The sequence below is a fragment of the Mus musculus genome, chromosome 7, assembly GCF_000001635.26.
Source record: "Mus musculus strain C57BL/6J chromosome 7, GRCm38.p6 C57BL/6J".
NCBI classification, from domain to species: Eukaryota; Metazoa; Chordata; class Mammalia; order Rodentia; family Muridae; genus Mus; species Mus musculus.
Genome location: NC_000073.6, coordinates 63,702,331 through 63,728,038, shown reverse-complemented (window position 1 = coordinate 63,728,038; position 25,708 = coordinate 63,702,331). Strand labels below are relative to the sequence as shown.

Here is a 25,708-nt window from a genome sequence, read left to right as displayed (position 1 = left end):
CCTATTTGTCTGTCCATCTCTTCACCATCTATCCATTGTCTTGCCCACTCATCTCTCTACTGCCCATACCTCATCCATCCATTATAGGTGCTGAGAATATTCCTAGCACAACAAACTTCCTACAGTCTAAGAGCATATTAAATGAGCTTATAATGTACAATGTTCACAACACAAGGAGAGACAAAGTGCCTTGTCTATGTTGTCTCCTGCCTACAGTGTCTTCTACTTCTACTCTTTGAAGTTTCAGTAAAGCATACAGCATTATCCAGCAAGTCCTCTTAGATTGCCCCAGGATACCCTGTTCCACATGTTGTCCTAGAAGCTCCTGCTCAAGGCCTCCTAGCAAGATAGGTATTTACCCCACACTGTTCTGTCTCATCATCAACCCAGCCAGACCAGAAGGACCAGAATGTTACAGGCATCCTTCCAGATGATATAAGCATAGGAGGCTCTGCTTGATAACTGTGCATCAGACAGATCCAGAGCCCTGTTGGCCTCTGTTGGTGCCAGGGTGCTTACCTAGCGAGGCGGCATGTAAGAGGCAGTTCCCATCTCCTGTTGTGGCCAAAGGAAGAAGCCTTTTACAGCTCGTGCACACGGTAGACCACCAGTTCAGGCGACCTGGAAAGGAAGTTCATTTTAGAACAGATGCTCTTTAGGCAGAGAACAGGCATGTGTGTATGCATGAGCATGTGTGTGTGCACGTGAAAGATTTCTTTTTCTCAAATCATAAGGAGAAAAATGGGTGGGGGTTGGGGCAAAATAGGCTTTTCTTTCCCTGAGACCAAAAGTTACATAGTTTGTCGTAGTGTCTGTAGAGTATTTAAGACAAGCAGATGGATGGCGGAGAACAAGGAACACAGAAGCGGGTAAGATGTGCATGCCTCCTTAAAGTTAGTTAAGTCTCGATCAGTGAGCTTTGCCAAGGTAGTGTATACACTGTAACACTCAGAAAAAGCTTCAGGGAGAATGAACTGAATCGTAGTCAAACCAATTCTAGTTGGGCATGGTTGGCATGCGCTTGTAGTCAGTGTTGAGGTTAAGACAGGAGGACTACATATTTGGGGCCAGTCTGAGTTGACCAGTGAGATCTTATTTCAAAGACAGATGAACCAACCAACCAACCAACCAACCAACCAACCTACCAACACTATACGATATACTCCTTGACCCTAAAACCAGATGGAGAATATATAGGCAGAAAGCACTCATGAATATGCAGCAAAAATTTCAACATGTAAACGAATAGTCCTCAGAAATGGACACCAAGAATGACACAGCAGGACCATGTAAGGTTGATGCTAATGATGAGAAGTTGGCTTAATACTTCAAAATAGATTAATTAATATAACCCCATAGTAATCTACAGAAGAAGCAGTTAAAAAATCATAACATGAATGGAAAAAAATAATAAAAGTCAATACTCACATCTGTGATTGATTGAGACTAGCAATGGGGAGGACTCCCTTCAAAAGTCAATACTCACATCTGTGATTGAGACTAGCAACGGGGAGGACTCCCTTCAAAAGTCAATACTCACATCTGTGATTGAGACTAGCAACGGGGAGGACTCCCTTCAAAAGTCAATACTCACATCTGTGATTGAGACTAGCAATGGGGAGGACTCCCTTCAAAAGTCAATACTCACATCTGTGATTGATTGAGACTAGCAATGGGGAGGACACCCTTCAAAAGTCAATACTCACATCTGTGATTGAGACTAGCAATGGGGAGGACTCCCTTCAAAAGTCAATACTCACATCTGTGATTGAGACTAGCAACGGGGAGGACTCCCTTCAAAAGTCAATACTCACATCTGTGATTGAGACTAGCAACGGGGAGGACTCCCTTTAAAAGTCAATACTCAAATCTGTGATTGAGACTAGCAACGGGGAGGACTCCCTTCAAAAGTCAATACTCACATCTGTGATTGAGACTAGAAAATGGGGAGGACTCCCTTCAAAGGTCAATACTCACATCTGTGATTGAGACTAGCAGTGGGGAGGACTACCTGCACTTGACAAGGAGCACCTGTAAAGCCCATGGAGCATTCTGAATGGTGACGGCATGACTGCTTTTCTTTTAAGTGAGGGGAAGCCCAGGCTGCCCACTCTCACCATTGTGTGAACCTTCCCAGTGAAGGAAGCTAAGAATACCATTTTGCAGCCACAGATTAGAAAGGAAGAGGTAACAGCCTTATTTTTAGATGACATATTGGCATATGTAGAAAATCCAAAGGAAATTGCAGAATATTATAATTATTTTGTAAAGGTCACAGGATATAAGATCAATATTCATAAATCAAGTGTATTCCTACATACTAGCAATAGTACATGAGAATCATGATAAAAATGTAACAGCATTTATAAACACAGAGAAACGACTTAGGCATAGATATAATACCCCTGTTCAGCATTCTGGCTGGCTGGGGAGGGCAAAATGTTGATGAGAGGTTAAAGCTCCGAACACTCAGGGAGGCACCACAGTGACAAAGGGAGCTCTCCACACACTGAGCACGTGGATTCCCTCTAGACTGACATGCTAAAGGCATTCACACAGAGGGGTTTCTTACAGAAAGGAAACAATTAATGATATGGAATTCTGTACCTCAGATAAACTGGAAGAGATAATTCATTATCATTAGACCAGCAGCACAAGCACTAATTATGGCAGGAAAATGACCCTGGGTAGTAGCAAAGTATGTACATGGAATAAAGAAACTTGAAAGACAAATACGTTGATAATAGTGATTACTGTATAATTAGCAACATCTCTTGGAGACTAAATTATATGTGAAGCTACAACAAATGTAGATGTCAGCTACAGCATTGATTATAGCAGTCTGTATATGTGAGGTGACGTCTAAGGCCTTCTATTGGACAGCAGATGGTAAAATACCAGCTTACAGGGAAACTGCAGTAACGCAAAGGCACATTTTCTAACCTGTAACATCTTTCCAAACTATCAACATAGTGGAAGGGAAGACAGAATAATAAAAAACCCATACCCTTAAGTAACTCCAAAGGAGGGCGAGCTGCTAATACAACAAAAAGGCGAGATGACAGATTTAGATTTAAATAGTAATACATTAAAACCACTTATATTAAATGTGAATGAACTGAACACCCTAATAGTGATTCAGGATGAATAAGTTCTGTAGATCTACTGCACAGCCTGGCTCCCATAGCTAACGAAACCATAGTGTATAGTCACAATCCACTATGAGAGAGATCTTAAATATGTTCAGTCTCACCATAAATGGCCACTGTCTGAGGTGGTGGGCATTCTAAGGAACACAGCTATTGTAGTCATTTCACAATATATATGTATATGAAACATCACCTTGAACATTGTAAATATACACAGCCAGCCTGCCATAGTTTCTTGGGCACAGGATAAAGGCTCCTGGATCAGAGACAAATGACTTTATTATTCATAGCACAGCAAACAGCAGGAGCATCACTGCAATACTGGATCTTCTTGCCCCCCCAGATCTCACAGGGATGGTGGGAAGGCAGGCTCAGGTGGACACTTCTCTCAGTGGTCTGTGTTACTGCTCAGAAACCTGAAGTTTAGTAAACCTAATGCTTTTTGCATTTATGATGAGCTGCTAAAACCTCTGCTGAGAGAGACACAGAGACATACAGAGATATACACAGAGGGATAGATGGACAGAGATACACCAAGAAAAAGAGAAAGAGAGGGACAAGGAGAAAGGGGAGAGGGGACAGGAAAGGCAAAGGGGAGCGGGGAGAGGGGACCCGGGGGCAGGGGGTCAGGGAGCAGGGAAGAGGGGAGAGGACAGAGACTTCATCTCCCCTGATGGACGGTGAACAAAGCTTCCCTCTCCTCAGAGCGGACAACACCCCTCTTTATAAGGCCTTGCTTTGCTGACAGCTCTCCGCATGGTTCTAAGCCCTGCTCCCGTCACTTCTTATGCCTTTCTGGTCAGGCTGTCAGGCTCTCATCCTGTGTGCAGCCAAGTATGTAGTGAAAAGTCCTTTACAGGTAAAGCCACACCATGCCTAAGGGACCCAAAGTCTTGCTAAACTTCTTCCCCTGTGGATTTTTCGGATGCTTCCAGGGATCAGGTGGTGCAGATGGAGTTGCCTCTCAGAGATTACCCTGTGGGAACCTTGTCTAAAGCTCAGCATCTCAGCAGGTTTGGAAGCTTGTAAGATTCCGACTGTCTCCCTTTTCACTGGGTGAGGCAGACAGATCCACCACTGGCTGTTCCATTGATTTTTGGGAGCAGGAGACTGTCAGTGCACTATTTCTGGTAGTAATTCAACTCGTGTCACTGGAGTAAATCTGACATTGTTGGAATGTATGGATAGGTTCACTTTGTTAGATATTTTGTGTATAATTATGTCGTGATTATTCATGAGTTACCCTGGACCTATTACGTGTCAAATGGAAATGGAACATCCAAGAATACTACTAACTAGCTTCTAGAGGCATCTTGGGATTATATGAAAAGTGGAGACGGATCCTTTTGGGGAAGACGTGATTTCCCATGCTGCTGCCCAGTGTAGAACTGTTTATTGTGTGAGTCTCTTAACACGGTCTCCTAAGTGCTGGGCTTGGCTCACTGATGCCTCTGCCGAGCTGAAACCTGGTGGTATTTGCTGGGTTTTGGGAGCTCTTCTGCTCTGATATTAACTCCACAGAACCCAAAATGGGCCCAGCCATCCAATCTCTGAGTAGGACTCAGGATGTTCCTGTAGATCTGGCTAACATATCCTTGACGAAGCTGCTTCTCTTTGTCATGATCCTTGGGCTGCTGTCAATGACACAGCAATTCATCTACATGTGGTAAGCTACATCCTGATAGGTTAAATTCTATGGCAGATCTCAGCTGCTAATCTAATATCTGAGCCACTCATATTGAAGTGCACCCTCAACATTTGTTCTATGAGGAGACCAACTGGCATTGGCTGGCTTGTAGTGCCTACACCTCTCAGATGCCACCATGGTCACCTGCATCCTTAGCACATGGTAGCATTCCCACTATCTTGGGGGGACAGAATAGAAGCCTCTAAGATAGCTATTATGCAGAGATGGCCACTGTGCGCCATACACACCTGACCACTGTCATGGCAGAGGGGATGCAGGGCTCGGCTCTCCTTCTAGCAGATTTCCATCAGGGCTTTTGGCACTCCCTCCCTAATGCTGACCTTTTCAGGAAACGAAGCTGCAGTTAAAGTTCAACCAAACAACTCTGGCCACATTATTACATTCTTTATCCATGTTGTATTCCACCACAACATAGTCATCGGCTCAATGCGCTAGATGAAAATTCACATGGCAGCTTTGTCTAAATGTCTTACCTAAGTGAAAACTAAAACTCACAACTCCTGTTTAAGACTGGTCAACCTGTCCTTTGAGGCGCTCAAAAGCCTGAGTGTCGTTCGTCAAAAGACAGCAGGAATGAAGTGGCAAAAGGGACACTGATACTTTGGGAGGTGCCCTGGCAGTGTGGTATTTACCCTTACCAGTGTCCCATTAAGAAAACCCTTTCTTGACTGCTGTGCAAATCTTTTCAATATGCTCTGTCAAAACTCATGTACAGGCTCCAAGTGAGTGAGAATCCTACTGTGTCTCATGTCTCCTCTACTACTGCTGCAGGAGGGTCCCCACTCCCGGGTCTGCACACTCATCCTTGAGCTCACCCTGCCTGAACCTTGCCCCAGTCTGAACGATTTCATAGCTCCTCATGACTCCCAGGCATCTCTGGGCACTGATGCTCACCAACACTGTGTCTCTAGTCCTGATTTTCTTCCTGTTCCATGGGGGTCTCTTAATGGAAAACAAAAGCCAGGTAAGAAAGTCAGCCCCTCCACCCCTGTGCCACACAGACACTTGCCTTCCTGCTCTCTTCCCTAACAGGCAAATTCCCTTCAAGCCTACTGCTTGGCTCTTCCAATTTCTTGATATTCCAAGACACCTGGCTGGGACAGCACTCAGATGACAGGTCATATCACCTATATGCCACCACCAAAGACCCCTAGATCTCCACATGATGTCACAGTCTGGCTTTCAACTTTTGCCAATAGCCATTCCTCCCACCTCCTAAATGCCTCTGTAGTCTTCTATGCCTTATATTTATATGCCCCCATGGCAGATCAGAAATATTGACCAGGGCCTCTGCACAGATCTACTCAGCTCTGAAGCAGGTCCAGAGATCAGATGTTTAACCACTGTTACTGATTGCATCTTGCTGATATGTCAGAAAGGAAATCTGCCAATAAAAGGCCAAACATATAGCCACATGCTCACACTTTAGCAAGCAGGCACCAGTACCTGACGTCTGACCTCTAATAGTAAGTGCCTTATGCAAACATCTGGAACACAAGTCCCAGTGACCCACAGCACCTGAAAAGATGTCCAGACTCAAGAAAAGCAACATCTGGCCGGGCATGGTGGCGCACACCTTTAATCCCAGCACTTGGGAGGCAGAGGCAGGCAGATTTCGGAGTTCGAGGCCAGCCTGGTTTACAAAGTGAGTTCCAGGACAGCCAGGGTTATACAGAGAAACCTTGTCTTGAAAAACCAAAAACCAAAAAAAAAAAAAAAAAAAGCAACATCTGGTATAAAATTTACTACTTAACAAGATAATGAGATGTCCACCACTAAATCCAGATATGCCTGTCCCATGGGATAAACTGACCCCACACCCCAACTACTATAAACAATTTCCATCCCTTGTTAGCTGGATATCTCTGTCTAACCTGTCTTCTTCTTGCAATGCAGTCTTTGCCTTTCTGTGTCTCGAGTAATTCTTGTACAGCCACTGTCATCAGCTTTACACACACACACACACACACACACACACACACACACACACACACACACACGAGCTCTTCTCTGACCCAGGATTGTCAAGGTCTTCTATCAGTATGCATGAAACCAGGCAGATGGATGTAGTTATCAGCTGCAGGCAGAGTGAACTCTCAGACACTGCAGTTCTTGACACAAAGCAGACTTTTTCAGATATGTCATGAGATACTGAATTCAATACCCACTAGGGAAGAAACGCTGAGAAAATATAACAGGAGGAGCAGAAAATACTGGTAGACCAGGCATGAACCTGAAGTAGACAGAGCCTTCTGGGACTGCAAGCCAGTTTCAATTCAGTGCTCCCTGACTGGAGTTATGGGTTGAGCCTCCAGATGGAAGTGTGGGCCTCTCTAGAGAAATGTAACACCATTTACAGCCTCCAACTTTATCTGCATGATATCTAGATGCTAGTAAAAAAATCACTAGCCACACAAACAATTAACGTCTCAGGCTTAAAGTGAGGTTAAGGAAAAAAGCCACAGAAGTCATCTAGATTTTGAATTAGCTGACACAGACTTTGATGTAACTTGGATAGAGTAAAAAGAAAAAGTAGAAGAAATAGATCAAATAGCACAGCAGAACAAATATAATGTTCAAAACGTTTCCAAGTTGGAGATATAAATTTTAGAAGGTCTGTAAGCACAAGAAATATTAATACAAAGTAAACCATGCCAAAGCACACAGTAAAGCTGCGGAGAATTAAAGACAAGCTCTTAAAAGCAGAGGAAAGCATTGTGAGGGTGATAATGAGATAAGGCCAGTGCGTAATGCACAGTCTTGGAAGTGCTGATAAAAACACCCCCAGACCAGGGTCTGTACTGAGACAAATAGTCTTCAACAGCAAAATGAGAGGAAAAAAAGCAAGAGAAACAAGGAAGCCTCCTGGAAGGATAGACGTCCCCTAGGAAACCACAATGCTAACACCACAGAGGAGCCACCTGGACTCTTCCTACAGAGGCAGGAAACAACACTCAACCTCGACTAAGGCTCAGTCCTGTGAGAGGTAAAAGGACAAAGTACCGGAAATCAAAGATGGAGGCTGAATTTATCACTAGAAGAAATGGTTTTATATAGAAAATACCTAGGAATCTACAAAAACTTCTTGACCTAATAAGAAATTCAAGTTTATCAAAACACAGGCTACAAAAAATTAACAAAACAATGCCAACAATGAACTTAAAATCGTAAAAACTTAAGTACCTATCAGTCGGGGAGGTCTGACAAATTCCCAGAACAATACAGGCTACTGCCATTGCTCTTGGTTACCCAGAAGAACTCGACAGCAAGATGCCACTGCTGAAGAGTCTCATACCTGGGCTACTGAACAGTGGAGTCATTAAGCTGGCACAGGTCTGGAGGCTTCATCCATACTGGCTAACTTTCATAATGCCAGAAGGTGCTACACAGGCTGCTTTTGGGGAAAGCCTTACTGACTGTGAACACCATCGGCTACCATAAGGACGCCTGCCAAGTCACACCTGTAGTTGCCATACTGACATGAGTGTTACAGGAGTAGCCAGCCACGTTCTGATTGGATGTAAGGCGCTCCACAAGATACAACACATAGCTGGTATTTTTAACTGGATTTAGATCATAAAGTAGAACCCGTTATTCTGCTAAGTGGACATAGTATCAAACTGCCCTCTAAATACTTATCTTTATATAGACTGGTGCAGATCTTAATCCTCATCAGAGAAGCTGCTTTCCTTTTTTTCAATAGATAGGTCTTTACATAGAGACTAGCAACTCACCCAAGTGCAGAGAATAAGATCTTGTGGAGTTCTCAGCCCTAAATAGGAATCTGAATCACACCTCCAAACTCAGGGATCGTCATGGAAAGGAGAGGAAAGACTATAAAAGAGTCCAAAGCTGTGGAGGACTGCTGAGGGACAGTTATTTCCTGACAAGGCAGGCCCACTGGACAGAAGAATTCGCAGCAGCTTCGACTGCACGTAGGAAACGTGCACAAGATCAGGTCCGTCCCAATTCCCGCAAGGACAGGGGTGATCATAAGGCCCAGCACTAGCTCAGGAGCTTTGGGTAACTGCTGGCTGCTGGGAGGAGAGTCAGTTTCCTTCAGGGATGTGTCCCCTTGATAGGCTCCCCATGCTATAGTGGATGGCTGTACAGCCAGGTGCAGACTGTCTACACTGACTAGATCCAGTGAGTTTAAAAGAACAGTAAACATACTTGGGAGGGAGAAATGGTGGTGAGGGAGGTGTTGCAGAGGAGGAAATGGGGGTGGGCTTGAGCAAAACACATTGCATATGTTTATGAAGTGTGCAATTTCAAGTAAAAAACCATTTTAGAAAAGTGATTAACCAATAAAACCTGAAAGAAAATGAAAATCTGAATACTCATATCCCTGGTTGTGTAATTTATTATGAAGAAACAGTATTCATCATAATGTAGACTTGGTGTAAGGAAGACAAATCAATGGAACAAAATGTGAAGACCAAACAGACCCATGGCTATAGTCAAACAATTTTCTACAAAGCTGTGTGGACTACCAATGGAAGAATGAGATTAGAGTTACACAAGTGGTGTGAGTATTAATGGATACATGGAAAAAGACCTTCAATGTTGTCTTTTCACCTTAAGCACAAATTAATTTGAACTAAATCATAGCCATAACCATCAAACTAAAATTTATAAAGATTCAGGGCCCTAAATAAAAAGCTAAAACTGCAATATGTCCTAGAAAAAATGGAACAGAATATTATTGCCAAAGAACAAAACAGTGTCCTTGACATTACTGAAATAAAATGTCCACTCAGAGATATCAATGCCAAGTGAGGGGGCATGCATCTGAGAGGGAGTTGAAGACGGACAGAGCAAACAACCTAATAACAATGGGCACACAGCTTAACACGAATTCGATCATAAAGGAATTATAAATGGTCAAAGAGGACACAAAAATATCCTCAATATTGATAGCCATCAAATACCACAGATTGAAACTGCAGAAAGCCACTGCTTCACACCCGTCAGACCAGTCTGTCACAGCAAGACTGGAGACACACGGCAACTAGACTTCATGTACGTCACAGCTGAAAGTAGAAATGGCACTGTGGCGTTGGAAAACCTTTTGGCAATCACTAACAAACCGAAGCATATGCATGTCACACGATTCAAACATTCTATTCCTGGATATTTACCCGAGAGAAATGAAAACGGAAGGCATGCACAAACTCACCCAGAGCAGCCTCACTTCTCAGTCAAGCCAGTTGCTAACATATCAGAGGTTTTGCTTATGAAATAATCAGCACTTAGTGATGATCTTGGGGTGTGCCTCTAGTGAATTTATATTAGTTATTTTCTATATACGATATATTATAACAAATTACCTGAGGTTGAAAACAAACCAAAGCAATCTATTTAGCATGCATATTTTTATTCTTGACAATTTCATACACAAACACACACATATATATTCCTATATATACTCATAAATATTATACATATATATTCTATATATAATATAAATTTTGGTCATTTTTATCCGCATCTCCCTTGGTCATTCTCCTTTGTCTCTTCCTGAGACCCTCCTCCATCCCAACAAGTTCCCCTTTAACTTTGGTGTGCTTATGTGTGTGTGTGTGTGTATGTATGTATGCATATATGTGTGTAGTGTTGCCTGCATGGACAAAGAGTTATTTACTGATACTTGGGCAACTTACCAGTGGCTATACCACTGAACAAGTGATAGCCCATTGCCTCAGACACCTTCAACTGCCAACTGTTCCTGAGTGGTGGGCCTCAGGAGTCTCTCCCTAACCCATGATGAAATGTTGGCATCCAAATCTTGCAGGACACAAACTTTTGAGGCTGCAAGCTCAGGACCAGATAGATGTATCTGAAGGCCTCATGGCTGGATGACATCATGGTAGGGATGCATGTCAGAGAACAGAGCTTTCACATACTGAGACAGGAATCCAGAAGAATTCAGGGGTCAAGCTCAATCTTTTATAATGATTTATTATCATGGGAGATATCCAGGGACCCATAGTCACTACATTAATCCCTTTTGAGAGTAGTACCCCAAATGGAAAAAAACCACATCTTCTTAGACATTATGCCTTAAAGGTACACCTGCTACCTTGCACTAGGCTTCCAACATGTGAATTCTTAGCGGGCATGCTGAAACCATAGCAACCATATAGTTCAGCAATTCACCTTGGTCCTTACTCAAGAAAAATGAAAACAAGAGTTGTACAGAAGAGCCCCAGCAGCAGGACTTCTCTACGGACCATTTGCTGATAGGTCTGGGATAGCATCTTGGACAATCAGCATGAGTTGTGACCTCATCCTCTCTTTGCGCAAGGATCTGGGTCCAGATATCTCCATTCACTCTTCTTTGGGAAGCTCCTAGACAGACTCACCCAATGAGGGTGCAAAAGGAAAGCAGTGAGATGAGGTGAGCTACACAGGAGTGAGGCAGGCACTGTCACCAAGATGCTGCCATGGGTGACTGTTCATCTGGATAGAGTACATTTGCACTTGACAGCTTTTCAAGAAAACGTGTTCTTAGATCATCAGTCAGTGGTATGCATGTGCCATGTAAGTGACACAAACATCATCTAAGCTGCTTCTTGGATATTAAAATTGTTCAATTTTATGAACCAAGTTAACATATGCTTATGTATCTATATTTATACTTTTTCATGCTTGTGTATGTTTGTTTGTATGCATATGAATTTGAATTATGTTTACATATCAAGTTTCTAATACTATATAAAACTACTTCTATACATCATTAGATGTTATGTTAATTATATTATATTTTACTTGGGGGATAAAGTACAGTACTTAGTCACCCCTTAGAACGTTCAACTACTTGTGAACTTCACTTGAATAAGAACATTTAATATAGGTATTCCAAGACATTGTAGGAAACATCTCAGTTGACATTTTTAAGGGACTAAGCCATGTATGGTGGCTCACATCTGTAATGGAAGCACTTGAGAGTGAGTCCATAATACTTCCTTGAGGCCAGCCAGGGTTACACAGTGAGATTCCACGTCAGCCTAGGGTAACAATGTGAGTCTCTGTCTCAAAAATGGGGGAAAAATCCCCAAAAGATAGAAAAAGGGACTAATCCTAGCAAGCGTTGGACAGCTGCAGGCCACTGATTTGTTTGTCTTCATTTCATGTCTAGCTAGAGAAATGCAACTGATGTTTTTTTTTTTTTTAACAAAAAGTGTTAATGCTTTCAAAATAAAACAACAAGATATGAAGGTAAAGACTCCAGCTCAGTTGTAAATTAAGGTTGTCAAAAGCATATTCAGTTTAGAGCCAGCATGCTGGCAAAGTTTAATATAATAAGTTTGTCAGCAATCTTGTCTAAACCGGTCTCTGATCTGCTCCCCAGTGCTGCCTGGTTAATATTCAGTAATTCTGTTTTAATGATGTGTTTTATTGGCGCAAACTAAGTACGCCCTTAACTGTAAATGAAATAGGTATTACATGTAATAAAGTGCACACTACAAAATGAAATGGATATGAAGAAGCTAATGCTTATTCTAACAATGGGTACATTCTTACCACCTGCAAGTTATGATACTGAAGCTGAATGAGAAGTACAATTAGGAGCCGTAATTAACAGTATCCGTGGATGGCCTGTTGAAGGCATAAGTGGGAATAATATTCAATCACTTAGTAACCCTCTGTCTCTGGGCTGTGTAATAGCATACTATCTCACTTGACTTTTAAAAGTCTCTTTATAAAGTTCCAGGCTGGGAAATATCAAAACTATGCTACTACAAATTAACAACAACAACAACAAAAGGTAAGATTTGTTATAAGAAAGGCATAATAACTGACACCTTCAATCTGAATGTAGGTATCCCAGCCCATGTCTTAAATTGCATCTATGGTGCAAGGATCCCGGCAACATTCATTCCATGAGCAGCTTGGAGAAACAGGGACAGGAGCCGGGCGTGGTGGTGCATGCCTTTAATCCCAGCACTCAGGAGGCAGAGGCAGGCAGATTTCTGAGTTCGAGGCCAGCCTGGTCTACAGAGTGAGTTCTATGACAGCCAGGGCTATACAGAGAAACCCTGTCTAGAAAAACAAACAAACAAACAAACAAACAAACAAACAAACAAACAAACAGGAGAAACAGGAAAGGGAGTGTGCTGGGTAGGTTTGGTCAACTTGACACATGTTATAGTCACTTGAAAAGAGGGAATTTCAACTGAGGAATTGTCTCCAGCATACTGGCCTATAGGCAAGTCTGTGGGGGCATTTTCTTGATTAACGATCTATGTAGAGGACCTAGCCCACTGTGGGTATTGCCATCTCTGGGTAGTTAGGCCTGGAGTGTATAGGAAAACAGGTTGAGCATGCTATGGGGAACAAATCAGTGAGCAGCAATCCTTTGAAGGTCCTGCTGCTGCTCCTGTTTGAGTGCTTATCCTGAGTGGATGGTCTGTGGTCAAGATGCATAGGCCAAGTAAGCCCTTTCCTCCCTTCTTGCTGCTGACGTTTTGACTCAGCACTAGAAAGCAAAGTAGGCCAGGTATTATGCTAATGAGACAGGTAGTCTGCATATAAGAGGAAGAGCCCTACAGTTTGTCCGAAACTAGTGCTTTCCCTTCCTATCTTTTTTAATATAGCAGGGAGCAGGGTGGGCTAGTGTGTCTCTCCATCCTCTCTGTCTCTTCCTATTTTACAGAGAAGGAAACTGAGACCGGTAAAGGGTAAATAACTTGTCCATGCTAGCAGGAGACACAGCTCATCCCAGGAAGATCAGGATGAATGATGGTCCCATCTACTTGGATGCACTTACTCTGTAAGCTTGAGAACCTGAGACTGAATGCCCAGCATCCATGGGAATAAAAAGCCAGACATGGCAGTACACTCCTATAACTCCATCACTGAGGGGTAAAGAGAGGCAGGTCCTGGGATCTTGCTGGTTAGCCACAGTGTCAGGTTTCGGGGTCAGTGAGAGTCCTCACATCAAGGCAACGGGGTAGACAGTGATGGCAGGCACAATATCTGCTCTGACTCTACGTGTACTTGCATGGCCTCAGATACCTGTGAACTAGTGTACAACAGTGACACACACACACACACACACACACACACACACACACACACACACCCTACAGATGCTTTAATAAGGACCAAGGACTTGGAGAGCCCTGGGGTAAGATGGCAGATTAGACACTGCCTCAGTTGGATGTTGTAAAGGAGAGGGGTCAGGATAATAAATAACAGATTCTGTTCCAAAGGAAAGATGGAAAGAGTATTTGACTGAAGGGTACAGAGAAACTAAAGGTGTAGAGAAAAGGGGCGCTTTGCATGAGGCTTTAGCTCCAGTCCCGTCCTGGCAAGGCCAGGCAGCAACCCTGGAGAAAGACAGGAAGCTCTACACGGGAACAAGCCACAGTTCTTGACAGCCTTCGACCCAGGTGGGACTGTGGCTTGAATGTGAAAAGCTCCCATCAGGCTATGTTTTGAATAACCTGTTCCCAGCTAGTAGTACAGTTTTGAGAGGCTGTGGAAACGTTTTAGTGTGTGGCCTAGCTAGTAGGAATTGGTCTCTGGGGGGCAGTGTCAGTTCTGACTGAGGCCCAAAAGTTCTGCTTACTGACCTGCAAAGATACGAGGCCCCTCTACCACATGCTCCCACTTCCTCGAATCCCACCATGTAGCCACTGCCATGCTGGCTGAAACTATGAGCCCAAGGAGGCTTTCTTCTCGTAGCTAACAGAGACCACCGTGTGTTGTGGCAGCAGTCAAGGAGTCAAGTCAGTCTATTTTGTCACGCTCCAAGACTTGGAGGGGTGTGGCCTTTTACCATTTTGAGAAGAAAACTATTATTTAGGGCTAAGCTATCCTGGGGCATCCAGATAAGAAGGTCCAACCCCAGGCCATTGAGCTTGAGACCCATCGGCCACCGTCCCATGTGACTGACAACTGCAGGAGACAGTTATGGAGAAGTTATGTGGTCATAGACACACTGAGTTCAGGTGGCAGGAGGTTTGGCTGAAAGAGTGAAGAGGATGGGGGTTGGTAGCCCTACTCTCTGCTATTAATTGAGGATGATGATGGTATAGGATAGCTCGGAAGTGGAGGTCAGCCGGTAGCCAATCCTGGAATCTTTGAGAACTCTGAAGATCCAGAGGAGGAATTTGACTTTGCAGGCTTCTTCCACGATGTTTAATGCTGAGCAGGTTTTCAAAGCAAGGGCACTCACTATGTCTCTAAACTGTTCAGATCCCAGAGCTATGTTTGCTTCCTCCACTCCTGTATGCCTGGAAGGCATGCTCTGGCTTGGACATTAGCCACGCAGAGGTGTTGGGGGAAAGCAGCAAGCTTATCCCACAGACTGCAGAGCTAACGGTGTCCAGCAGAGCTTCTGGGTACATAAAAGAACCAAAACTCTCCGAGGAGAAGCAGTTAAGGCAGGCATGTGGCACTGGATTACTTGACACCAGCCATCAGCTTAGCTGGCCAGAAAGACATGAGTCTCCAACCTCAGTGGAGTCATTGCATTCCGGACACAGATCAGTCAATGGGACAGAACTGAGTCCAGAATCAGAACACTCTATAGCCAACTGCTGTATGTCAAAAGCTTTCCTGTAATGTCACTGAGTATATAAAATCGCCCCACTGCTCAAACAGGAAGACACTTTACAAGGGGCAAAACCCTAAAAAGGCTTCTCTCTGTTCACTGCCTTTGTCAGATAACTCCTCTCAGCTCCATCTGCATAGCTGACACCGTATCCTGACCTCACTGAATACTTTTGTATTTGGCCCTTGAAAGATCATTCCTTTGGGAATTTCCTTGGGCATTGGTGACTTCTTCTTTTAGGGAAAGAAATTGCATAATTCCTATTTGGAATGGGGTATTTAACAGGGAACCTGGAGGAGAGAGTGATGGTTTAGATGGCTTAGACGGTATGACACAGAGAGGGCTGGGAGCATGCAGAGCTGGGGTCTCCTCAGCTCAGCCATTTGGGGAGGCACAGGTAGATGCCCACACTCTCGAGGGGGAAGTCATTTTTGTCAGGTGGAGGTCATTTTGGAACTGGTGCGAGGTTGATGTGAGAGCTGGCAGTTAATTTACTGCACACATGTATAAGAGTCCTGCATGAACCTCCAGTATGTGCTGGGTGCTGCTACCAAAATCACAGACGTTACTATGCCTACCCCACCTTGAAGGTCTCAGTTTTGATTGTCACTCGCAAAAGGGTCTGGTTTCCTCCAAACTTCAGTGGAAGTTTGGAGCTTGAAATCATTAAGAAGAGACTAGAAACCAAATACATGCACTGTCTGCAGCTGCTGCATACTATAGTATGCAGCTTCAAGTAGAATAGTTAAAAGTAGAACACTCAGGAAACTGGGAAAATTCCTTTGCTTCCCAACATATCCAATACGATTTAATATCTCACTGTGATTTTTAGCTCAGGAGAATAGTTATCTACAAATAAGAGCTCTTTATATGTGGCAGGCAGATCTCTAAAGTAGCCCTAAGATTTTACCTCTGGGTGCACTGGTGAAATCCCTTTCTCTTGAGGGTGGATGGGCCTCATGTTACTCTATGTGATTAGGTTACAATCCATGGTTAAGTGAAGAGACTTTGGGGAAGTCAGTTCTTGATTCTGGGTTGATCAAAGTTTTGTCTTGGGTTATCTTGATCTAACGGTGAATTCCTTAAGGAGGAGGAGGGTGGTCAGATGATCAATACAGCAGCAGTGAGGGATTCGAAACAAGACAGTGAAGGATGGAACATACAGGGGAGGGGGAGACAGGACGGAGTCTCTGGCCAGTCTTGAACAAATAAGCAGTATGTATGCATATCTATATCTATGCCCTTATTTGTCCATCCATCCATCCATCCATCCATCCATCCATCCATCCATCCATCCAGTTTGAAAAGTACTGGCTAGTAAAGAGGATAGTCTTCCAAGTGGTCTTTGATAAAACCAATCATCTCTCACTTTTTCTCACCTCTAATATCCAGTAACTCTAGAATGTTCTAGAATCCTGAGATAAGGAAGGATGTGGTAAGACCAGCTCTGGCTGTCACATTCTGTAACAAATGTCCTTCTTTTTTTTTTTTTTCCATTTTTTATTAGGTATTTCGCTCATTTACATTTGCAATGCTATACCAAAAGTCCCCCATAGCCACCCACCCCCTCTCCCCTACCCACCCACTCCCCTTTTATGGCCCTGGCGTTCCCCTGTACTGGGGCATATAAAGTTTGCGTGTCCAATGGGCCTCTCTTTCCAGTGATGGCCGACTAGGCCATCTTTTGATGCATATGCAGCTAGAGTCAAGAGCTCCGGGGTACTGGTTAGTTCATAATGTTGTTCCACCTATAGGGTTGCAGATCCCTTTAGCTTCTTTGGTACTTTCTCAAGCTCCTTCATTGGGGGCCATGTGATCCATCCAATAGCCGACTGTGAGCATCCACTTCTATATTTGCTAGGCCCAGGCATACTCTGACAAGAGACAGCTATATCAGGGTCCTTTCAGCATAATCTTGCTAGTGTATGCAATGGTGTCAGCATTTGGAAGCTGATTATGGGATGGATCCCCGGATATGGTAGTGTCTACATGGTCCATCCTTTTATCTCAGCTCCAAACTTTGTCTCTGTAACTCCTTCCAAGGGTGTTTTGTTCCCACTTCTAAGGAGGGGCATAGTGTTCACACTTCAGTCTTCATTTTTCTTGAGTTTCATGTGTTTAGGAAATTGTATCTTATATCTTGGGTATCTTAGGTTTTGGGCTAATATCCACTTATCAGTGAGTACATATTGTGTGAGTTCCTTTGTGAATGTGTTACCTCACTCAGGATGATGCCCTCCAGGTCCATCCATTTGGCTAGGAATTTCATAAATTCATTCTTTTTAATAGCTGAGTAGTACTCCATTGTGTAGATGTACCACATTTTCTGTATCCATTCCTCTGTTGAGGGGCATCTGGGTTCCTTCCAGCTTCTGGCTATTATAAATAAGGCTGCTATGAACATAGTGGAGCATGTGTCCTTCTTACCAGTTGGGGCATCTTCTGGATATATGCCCAGGAGAGGTATTGCTGGATCTCCGGTAGTACAATATCCAGTTTTCTGAGGAACCGCCAGACTGATTTCCATAGTGGTTGTACAAGCCTGCAATCCCACCAACAATGGAGGAGTGTTCCTCTTTCTCCACATCCACGCCAGCATCTGCTGTCACCTGAATTTTTGATCTTAGCCATTCTGACTGGTGTGAGGTGGAATCTCAGGGTTGTTTTGATTTGCATTTCCCTGATGATTAAGGATGTTGAGCATTTTTTCAGGTGCTTCTCTGCCATTCGGTATTCCTCAGGTGAGAATTCTTTGTTCAGTTCTGAGCCCCATTTTTTAATGGGGTTATTTGATTTTCTGAAGTCCACCTTCTTGAGTTCTTTATATATGTTGGATATTAGTCCCCTATCTGATTTAGGATAGGTAAAGATCCTTTCCCAATCTGTTGGTGGTCTTTTTGTCTTATTGACGGTGTCTTTTGCCTTGCAAAAACTTTGGAGTTTCATTAGGTCCCATTTGTCAATTCTCGATCTTACAGAGCAAGCCATTGCTGTTCTGTTCAGGAATTTTTCCCCTGTACCCATATCTTCAAGGCTTTTCCCCACTTTCTCCTCTATAAGTTTCAGTGTCTCTGGTTTTATGTGAAGTTCCTTGATCCACTTAGATTTGACCTTAGTACAAGGAGATAAGTATGGATCGATTCGCATTCTTCTACATGATAACAACCAGTTGTGCCAGCACCAATTGTTGAAAATGCTGTCTTTCTTCCACTGGATGGTTTTAGCTCCCTTGTCGAAGATCAAGTGACCATAGGTGTGTGGGTTCATTTCTGGGTCTTCAATTCTATTCCATTGGTCTACTTGTCTGTCTCTATACCAGTACCATGCAGTTTTTATCACAATTGCCCTGTAGTAAAGCTTTAGGTCAGGCATGGTGATTCCACCAGAGGTTCTTTTATCCTTAAGAAGAGTTTTTGCTATCCTAGGTTTTTTGTTATTCCAGATGAATTTGCAAATTGCTCCTTCTAATTCGTTGAAGAATTGAGTTGGAATTTTGATGGGGATTGCATTGAATCTGTAGATTGCTTTTGGCAAGATAGCCATTTTTACAATGTTGATCCTGCCAATCCATGAGCATGGGAGATCTTTCCATCTTCTGAGATCTTCTTTAATTTCTTTCTTCAGAGACTTGAAGTTTTTATCATACAGATCTTTTACTTCCTTAGTTAGAGTCACGCCTAGATATTTTATATTATTTGTGACTATTGAGAAGGGTGTTGTTTCCCTAATTTCTTTCTCAGCCTGTTTATTCTTTGTGTAGAGAAAGGCCATTGACTTGTTTGAGTTAATTTTATATCCAGCTACTTCACCAAAGCTGTTTATCAGGTTTAGGAGTTCTCTGGTGGAATTTTTAGGGTCACTTATATATACTATCATATCATCTGCAAAAAGTGATATTTTGAGTTCCTCTTTTCCAATTTGTATCCCCTTGATCTCCTTTTGTTGTCGAATTGCTCTGGCTAATACTTCAAGTACTATGTTGAAAAGGTAGGGAGAAAGTGGGCAACCTTGTCTAGTCCCTGATTTTAGTGGGATTGCTTCCAGCTTCTCTCCATTTACTTTGATGTTGGCTACTGGTTTGCTGTAGATTGCTTTTATTATGTTTAGGTATGGGCCTTGAATTCCTGATCTTTCCAAAACTTTTATCATGAATGGGTGTTGGATCTTGTCAAATGCTTTTTCTGCATCTAACGAGATGATCATGTGGTTTTTGTCTTTGAGTTTGTTTATATAATGGATTACATTGATGGATTTTCGTATATTAAACCATCCCTGCATCCCTGGAATAAAACCTACTTGGTCAGGATGGATGATTTCTTTAATGTGTTCTTGGATTCGGTTAGCGAGAATTTTATTAAGGATTTTTGCATCGATATTCATAAGAGAAATTGGTCTGAAGTTCTCTATCTTTGTTGGATCTTTCTGTGGTTTAGGTATCAGAGTAATAGTGGCTTCATAAAATGAGTTGGGTAGAGTACCTTCTACTTCTATCCTGTGAAATAGTTTGTGCAGAACTGGAATTAGATCTTCTTTGAAGGTCTGATAGAACTCTGCACTAAACCCATCTGGTCCTGGGCTTTTTTTTGGCTGGGAGACTATTAATAACTGCTTCTATTTCTTTAGGGGATATGGGACTGTTTAGAAGGTCAACTTGATCCTGATTCAACTTTGGTACCTGGTATTTGTCCAGAAATTTGTCCATTTCGTCCAGGTTTTCCAGTTTTGTTGAGTATAAGCTTTTGTAGAAGGATCTGATGGTGTTTTGGATTTCTTCAGGATCTGTTGTTATGTCTCCCTTTTCATTTCTGATTTTGTTGATTAGGATTTTGTCCCTTTGCCCTCTAGTGAGTCTAGCTAAGGGTTTATCTATCTTGTTGATTTTCTCAAAGAACCAACTCCTCGTTTGGTTAATTCTTTGAATAGTTCTTCTTGTTTCCACTTAGTTAATTTCACCCCTGAGTTTGATTATTTCCTGCCGTCTACTCCTCTTGGGTGAATTTGCTTCCTTTTTTTCTAGAGCTTTTAGATGTGTTGTCAAGCTGCTAGTATGTGCTCTCTCCCGTTTCTTCTTGGAGGTACTCAAAGCTATGAGTTTCCCTCTTAGAAATGCTTTCATTGTGTCCCAAAGGTTTGGGTACGTTGTGGCTTCATTTTCATTAAACTCTAAAAAGTCTTTAATTTCTTTCTTTATTCCTTCCTTGACCAAGGTATCATTGAGAAGAGTGTTGTTCAGTTTCCACGTGAATGTTGGCTTTCCATTCTTAATGTTGTTATTGAAGATCAGTCTTAGGCCATGGTGGTCTGATAGGATACATGGGACAATTTCAATATTTTTGTATCTGTTGAGGCCTGTTTTGTGACCAATTATATGGTCAATTTTGGAGAAGGTCCCGTGAGGTGCTGAGAAGAAGGTATATCCTTTTGTTTTAGGATTAAATATTCTGTAGATATCTGTCAGGTCCATTTGTTTCATAACTTCTGTTAGTTTCACTGTGTCCCTGCTTAGTTTCTGTTTCCACGATCTGTCCATTGATGAAAGTGGTGTGTTGAGGTCTCCCACTATTATTGTGTGAGGTGCAATGTGTGCTTTGAGCTTAACTAAAGTGTCTTTAATGAATGTGGCTGCCCTTGCATTTGGTGCGTAGATATTCAGAATTGAGAGTTCCTCTTGGAGGATTTTACCTTTGATGAGTATGAAGTGTCCCTCCTTGTCTTTTTTGATAACTTTGGGTTGGAAGTCGATTTTATCCGATATTAGAATGGCTACTCCAGCCTGTTTCTTCAGACCATTTGCTTGGAAAATTGTTTTCCAGCCTTTCACTCTGAGGTAGTGTCTGTCTTTTTCCCTGAGATGGGTTTCCTGTAAGCAGCAGAATGTTGGGTCCTGTTTGTGTAGCCAGTCTGTTAGTCTATGTCTTTTTATTGGGGAATTGAGTCCATTGATATTAAGAGATATTAAGGAAAGGTAATTGTTGCTTCCTGTTATTTTTGTTGTTAAAGTTGGCATTCTGTTCTTGTGGCTGTCTTCTTTTAGGTTTGTTGAGGGATTATCTTCTTGTTTTTTCTAGGGTGTGGTTCCCGTCCTTGTATTGTTTTTTTTTCTGTTATTATCCTTTGAAGGGCTGGATTCGTGGAGAGATAATGGGTGAATTTAGTTTTGTCGTGGAATACTTTGGTTTCTCCATCTATGGTAATTGAGAGTTTGGCTGGGTATAGTAGCCTGGGCTGGCATTTGTGTTCTCTTAGTGTCTGTATAACATCTGTCCAGGCTCTTCTGGCTTTCATAGTCTCTGGTGAAAAATCTGGTGTAATTCTGATAGGCTTGCCTTTATATGTTACTTGACCTTTTTCCCTTACTGCTTTTAGTATTCTATCTTTATTTAGTGCATTTGGTGTTCTGATTATTATGTGTCGGGAGGAATTTCTTTTCTGGTCCAGTCTATTTGGAGTTCTGTAGGCTTCTTGTATGTTCATGGGCATCTCTTTCTTTAGATTTGGGAAGTTTTCTTCAATAATTTTGTTGAAGATGTTTGCTGGTCCTTTGAGTTGAAAATCTTCATTCTCATCCACTCCTATTATCCGTAGGTTTGGTCTTCTCATTGTGTCCTGGATTTCCTGGATGTTTTGAGTTAGGATCTTTTTGCATTTTCCATTTTCTTTGATTGTTGTGCCGATGTTCTCTATGGAGTCTTCTGCACCTGAGATTCTCTCTTCCATCTCTTGTATTCTGTTGCTGATACTGGCATCTATGGTTCCAGATTTCTTTCCTAGGGTTTCTATCTCCAGCGTCGCCTCACTTTGGGTTTTCTTTATTGTGTCTACTTCCCTTTTTAGGTCTAGTATGGTTTTGTTCATTTCCATCACCTGTTTGGATGTGTTTTCCTGTTTTTCTATAAGGACTTCTACCTGTTTGGTTGTGTTTTCCTGTTTTTCTTTAAGGACTTGTAACTCTTTAGCAGTGTTTTCCTGTTTTTCTTTAAGGACTTGTAACTCTTTAGCAGTGTTCTCCTGTATTTCTTTAAGTGAGTTATTGAATTCCTTCTTTATGTCCTCTACCATCATCATGAGATATGCTTTTAAATCCAGGTCTACCTTTTCAGGTGTGTTAGGGTGTCCTGGATTGGGCGAAGTGGGCGTTCTGGGTTCTGATGATGGTGAGTGGTCCTGGCTTCTGTTAGTAGGATTCTTACGTTTACCTTTCGCCATCTGGCAATCTCTGGAGTTAGTTGTTATATTTGTCTTTGTTAAGAGATTGTTTCTCTGTTGATTTTGTTACCCTCTATCAGCAGGCGTGGGAGACAAGCTCTCTTCTCTGAGTTTCAGTGGTCAGAGGAGTCTCTGTAGGCGAGCTCTCCTCTTTCAGGGAAGGTGTACAGTTATCTGGTGTTTGGACCTCCTCCTGGCTGAAGGTGAAGGCCCAAAACAGGATCTTTCCCAGAAGCTGTGTTGCTTTGGCCAGGAAGGTGGCCAGTTGTCTGGAGTCGAAGATGTCGCTGCCTCAGAAGCTCTGTGGCTCTTGTCCGGAAGGAGGCCGGCCGTCTGGAGCTGAGGATGGTGCCGCCTCAGAAGCTCTGTGGCTCTTGCCGGGAAGGTGGCTGGTTGTCTGGAGCTGAAGATGGCGCCGCCCAGAAGCTCTGCGACTCTTGCCCGTCCCAGAAACGGCTGGCACTCTGTATTCCACACGGTCACCCGTGCAGCCTGCCCTCCGCGGAGTCCCGGAGCCAAGAAGGCTCCCGCCGGCGCCTGTGCCACAAACCTCTCAGGCCGGGCAGACCCCCGTGCTCTCACCAGGAAGGTGGCCGGCTGTCTGGAGCTGAAGATGGCGCCGCCCAGAAGCTCTGCGACTCTTGCCCGTCCCAGAAACGGCTGGCACTCTGTATTCCACACGGTCACCCGTGCAGCCTGCCCTCCGCGGAGTCCCGGAGCCAAGAAGGCTCCCGCCGGCGCCTGTGCCACAAACCTCTCAGGCCGGGCAGACCCCCGTGCTCTCACCAGGAAGGTGGCCGGCTGTCTGGAGCCGAAGATGGCGCCGCCCAGAAGCTCTGCGACTCTCGCCCGTCCCAGAAACGGCTGGCACTCTGTATTCCACACGGTCACCCGTGCAGCCTGCCCTCCGCGGAGTCCCGGAGCCAAGAAGGCTCCCGCCAGCGCCTGTGCCACAAACCTCTCAACAAATGTCCTTCTGTTAGTCTTTGATACCTATAGTATCATCTGGGATACAGCAGGTTCTCAATGAATGTTTACTAAGAGAACAACTGTAGTGGTCTTGAGAACCTTTATGGCAAATATCTAACCACTGAGCCATCTCTCTGGCTCCCTCCCTGCTTCTTGACTGTGAATGCCATATGACTAGCTGCTCCGAGTTCCTGCTTCCATGACATCTCCATCAGAACGAACCTTTTCTTCCTCAGCTCACTTTGTCATGACACATATATTTTTTTTTCTACAGCAATGAACAGCAGAAAAATGACTAAGCACATGGTAGTTCTTACGGTGATGGACTGTTGTGAGTGGGATATGGAAGAGTATGGGACTATAGGCCAAGCCCTTGGATACTGCAAATAGAGCTTAATGGGCCATCCTGTCAGGTGCTTGGAAGACAAGAATTCTGAAAGAAATGGCCAGTAGAAGCTGGCTCATAAAGTTTCAGAGACAAAAAAGAACTATCTGAAACTGGGCCAGAGGCCATTAATGAACTACTTTGGCCAACAATCTGGCTTCAATCTGCTCTGAGAACTTGGGTGGATTTGAATTTAAAGATCATAGATTAATTTGTTTGGCAGATGGGATTTCAAGACAAGAGTGCATTTGAACTGTGGCACTGACTTTTTACTAAACCTATCCAGTGACAATGAAAAAGATTAAAAATTTGGGTATAAGGACATGCAGTCTGTTGAGGAAGAAAGGCACTTGAACAAATTAAACTCCGAAGCCAAGGTGTGCCGAAAAAGAGGCTGTGCTTGTCAAAGAAAATCATAGTTCATTGCCCACCCTGGGACGACAGGAGAAGTGTCCTGAGAGTGAGACCTCATCTGTCAGAGTTTATTTAGGGACAATATACATTCATTGAAAGGAGACAGCACCAATTGACAGAGAGAACAGAGGCTGCCACTCTGAAGGGGTCCCTGGCCCTCAAAAGCAGCTACCTCACCAGGGTCAGAACACAAGGTGGTAAAGATCCAGCTTGAGCTGGCAGCAGGACTTGGCAGCATTGTCCCTATGGCACTGGTTTTGCAAGCATGAAAGATGCAAGGCTGAGGGGCCACGAGCCTTTGTACAATTTCAGAGAGAAGGCTCAGTCAGGCAGTGTGTAGAAGAGTTGGAGTCCTCACAGGGAGCCCCGGAAAGGTCATTGCACGAAACTGTGGAGGTTCAGGCTCAAGAATGGTGGAGAGCGTAGGGTGTCTGAGACCCCAGGACCATGCGACATCTTCCAAGGAAAGATGGAGTAAAGGTGGCCTAAGAGAAAGGATATGCATGCTACAGGGAGCAGAGCTGGAGGGGTGGTGCTATACAAGTCTTTTGGAGTCCAGACGATTCCACCATGAGCCCCACAGCTGTGGGATTCGGTATTTTTCATCCTGTATTTTGGTCTTGCTTTGATTTGTCCATTCCTTTCTATGTTCCCATTCTATGTCCTGAAATAGGGATATTTACCCTGTATATTATATGCTGAAAATATGCGAGTTATTTTTGATTTTATAGGAGAACACAGCTAAGAGGCTCCTTAAGTCTCAGGTGAGATGGGGCTTTCTTTAAAAAGGTGTTGTAATTTTTAAAGACTGAGGACTTTACAAGTTGGACTGAATGCATTTTAGTTACTTGTTATTTAATGGTCATACGATTATGGGGACAAGGAATAGAAGGTAATGGCTAAAAGGTATTAGCTCTGGTTATCAAGTTCATTCAGGGTGGGGGTTGCCATGATTATGGAGAATGCCAACTTGACGGGATTTGATATCACCCATGAGAGGAATTCTGCAATTCCACTGAGGAATACTTGTGAGAAGTTATTCAGACTAGGGGACAATTTCATTAGGTTAGTTGAGAGGGATAAGACAGCAAGACACGGAGCTGATACGAAAGGAAGGACCATCCAGAGACTGCCCCACCCGGGGATCCATCCCATAAACAACCACCAAACCCAGACACTATTGCATATGCCAGCAAGGTTTTGCTGACAGGACCCTGATATAGCTGTCTCTTGTGACTCTATGCCAAAGCCTGGCAAATACAGAAGTGGATGCTCACAGTCATCTATTGGATGGAACACAGGGCCCCCAATGA

The 25,708-nt window shown here is 43.4% G+C and overlaps 1 protein-coding gene across 7 annotated transcripts in view; it reads right to left on the bottom strand.

Moving 5' to 3' along the window:
- Otud7a (OTU domain containing 7A) overlaps positions 1 to 25,708 on the bottom strand; it is a 321,488-nt gene that overhangs the window by 38,194 nt on the left and 257,586 nt on the right. For all 7 annotated transcript variants that reach the window (XM_030242185.1, XM_030242186.1, XM_011250811.3 and 4 more), the window contains one exon: positions 520 to 621. In XM_030242185.1, coding sequence (XP_030098045.1) covers positions 520 to 621 — 102 coding nt within the window. The remainder of the gene's footprint in view (positions 1 to 519; positions 622 to 25,708) is intronic.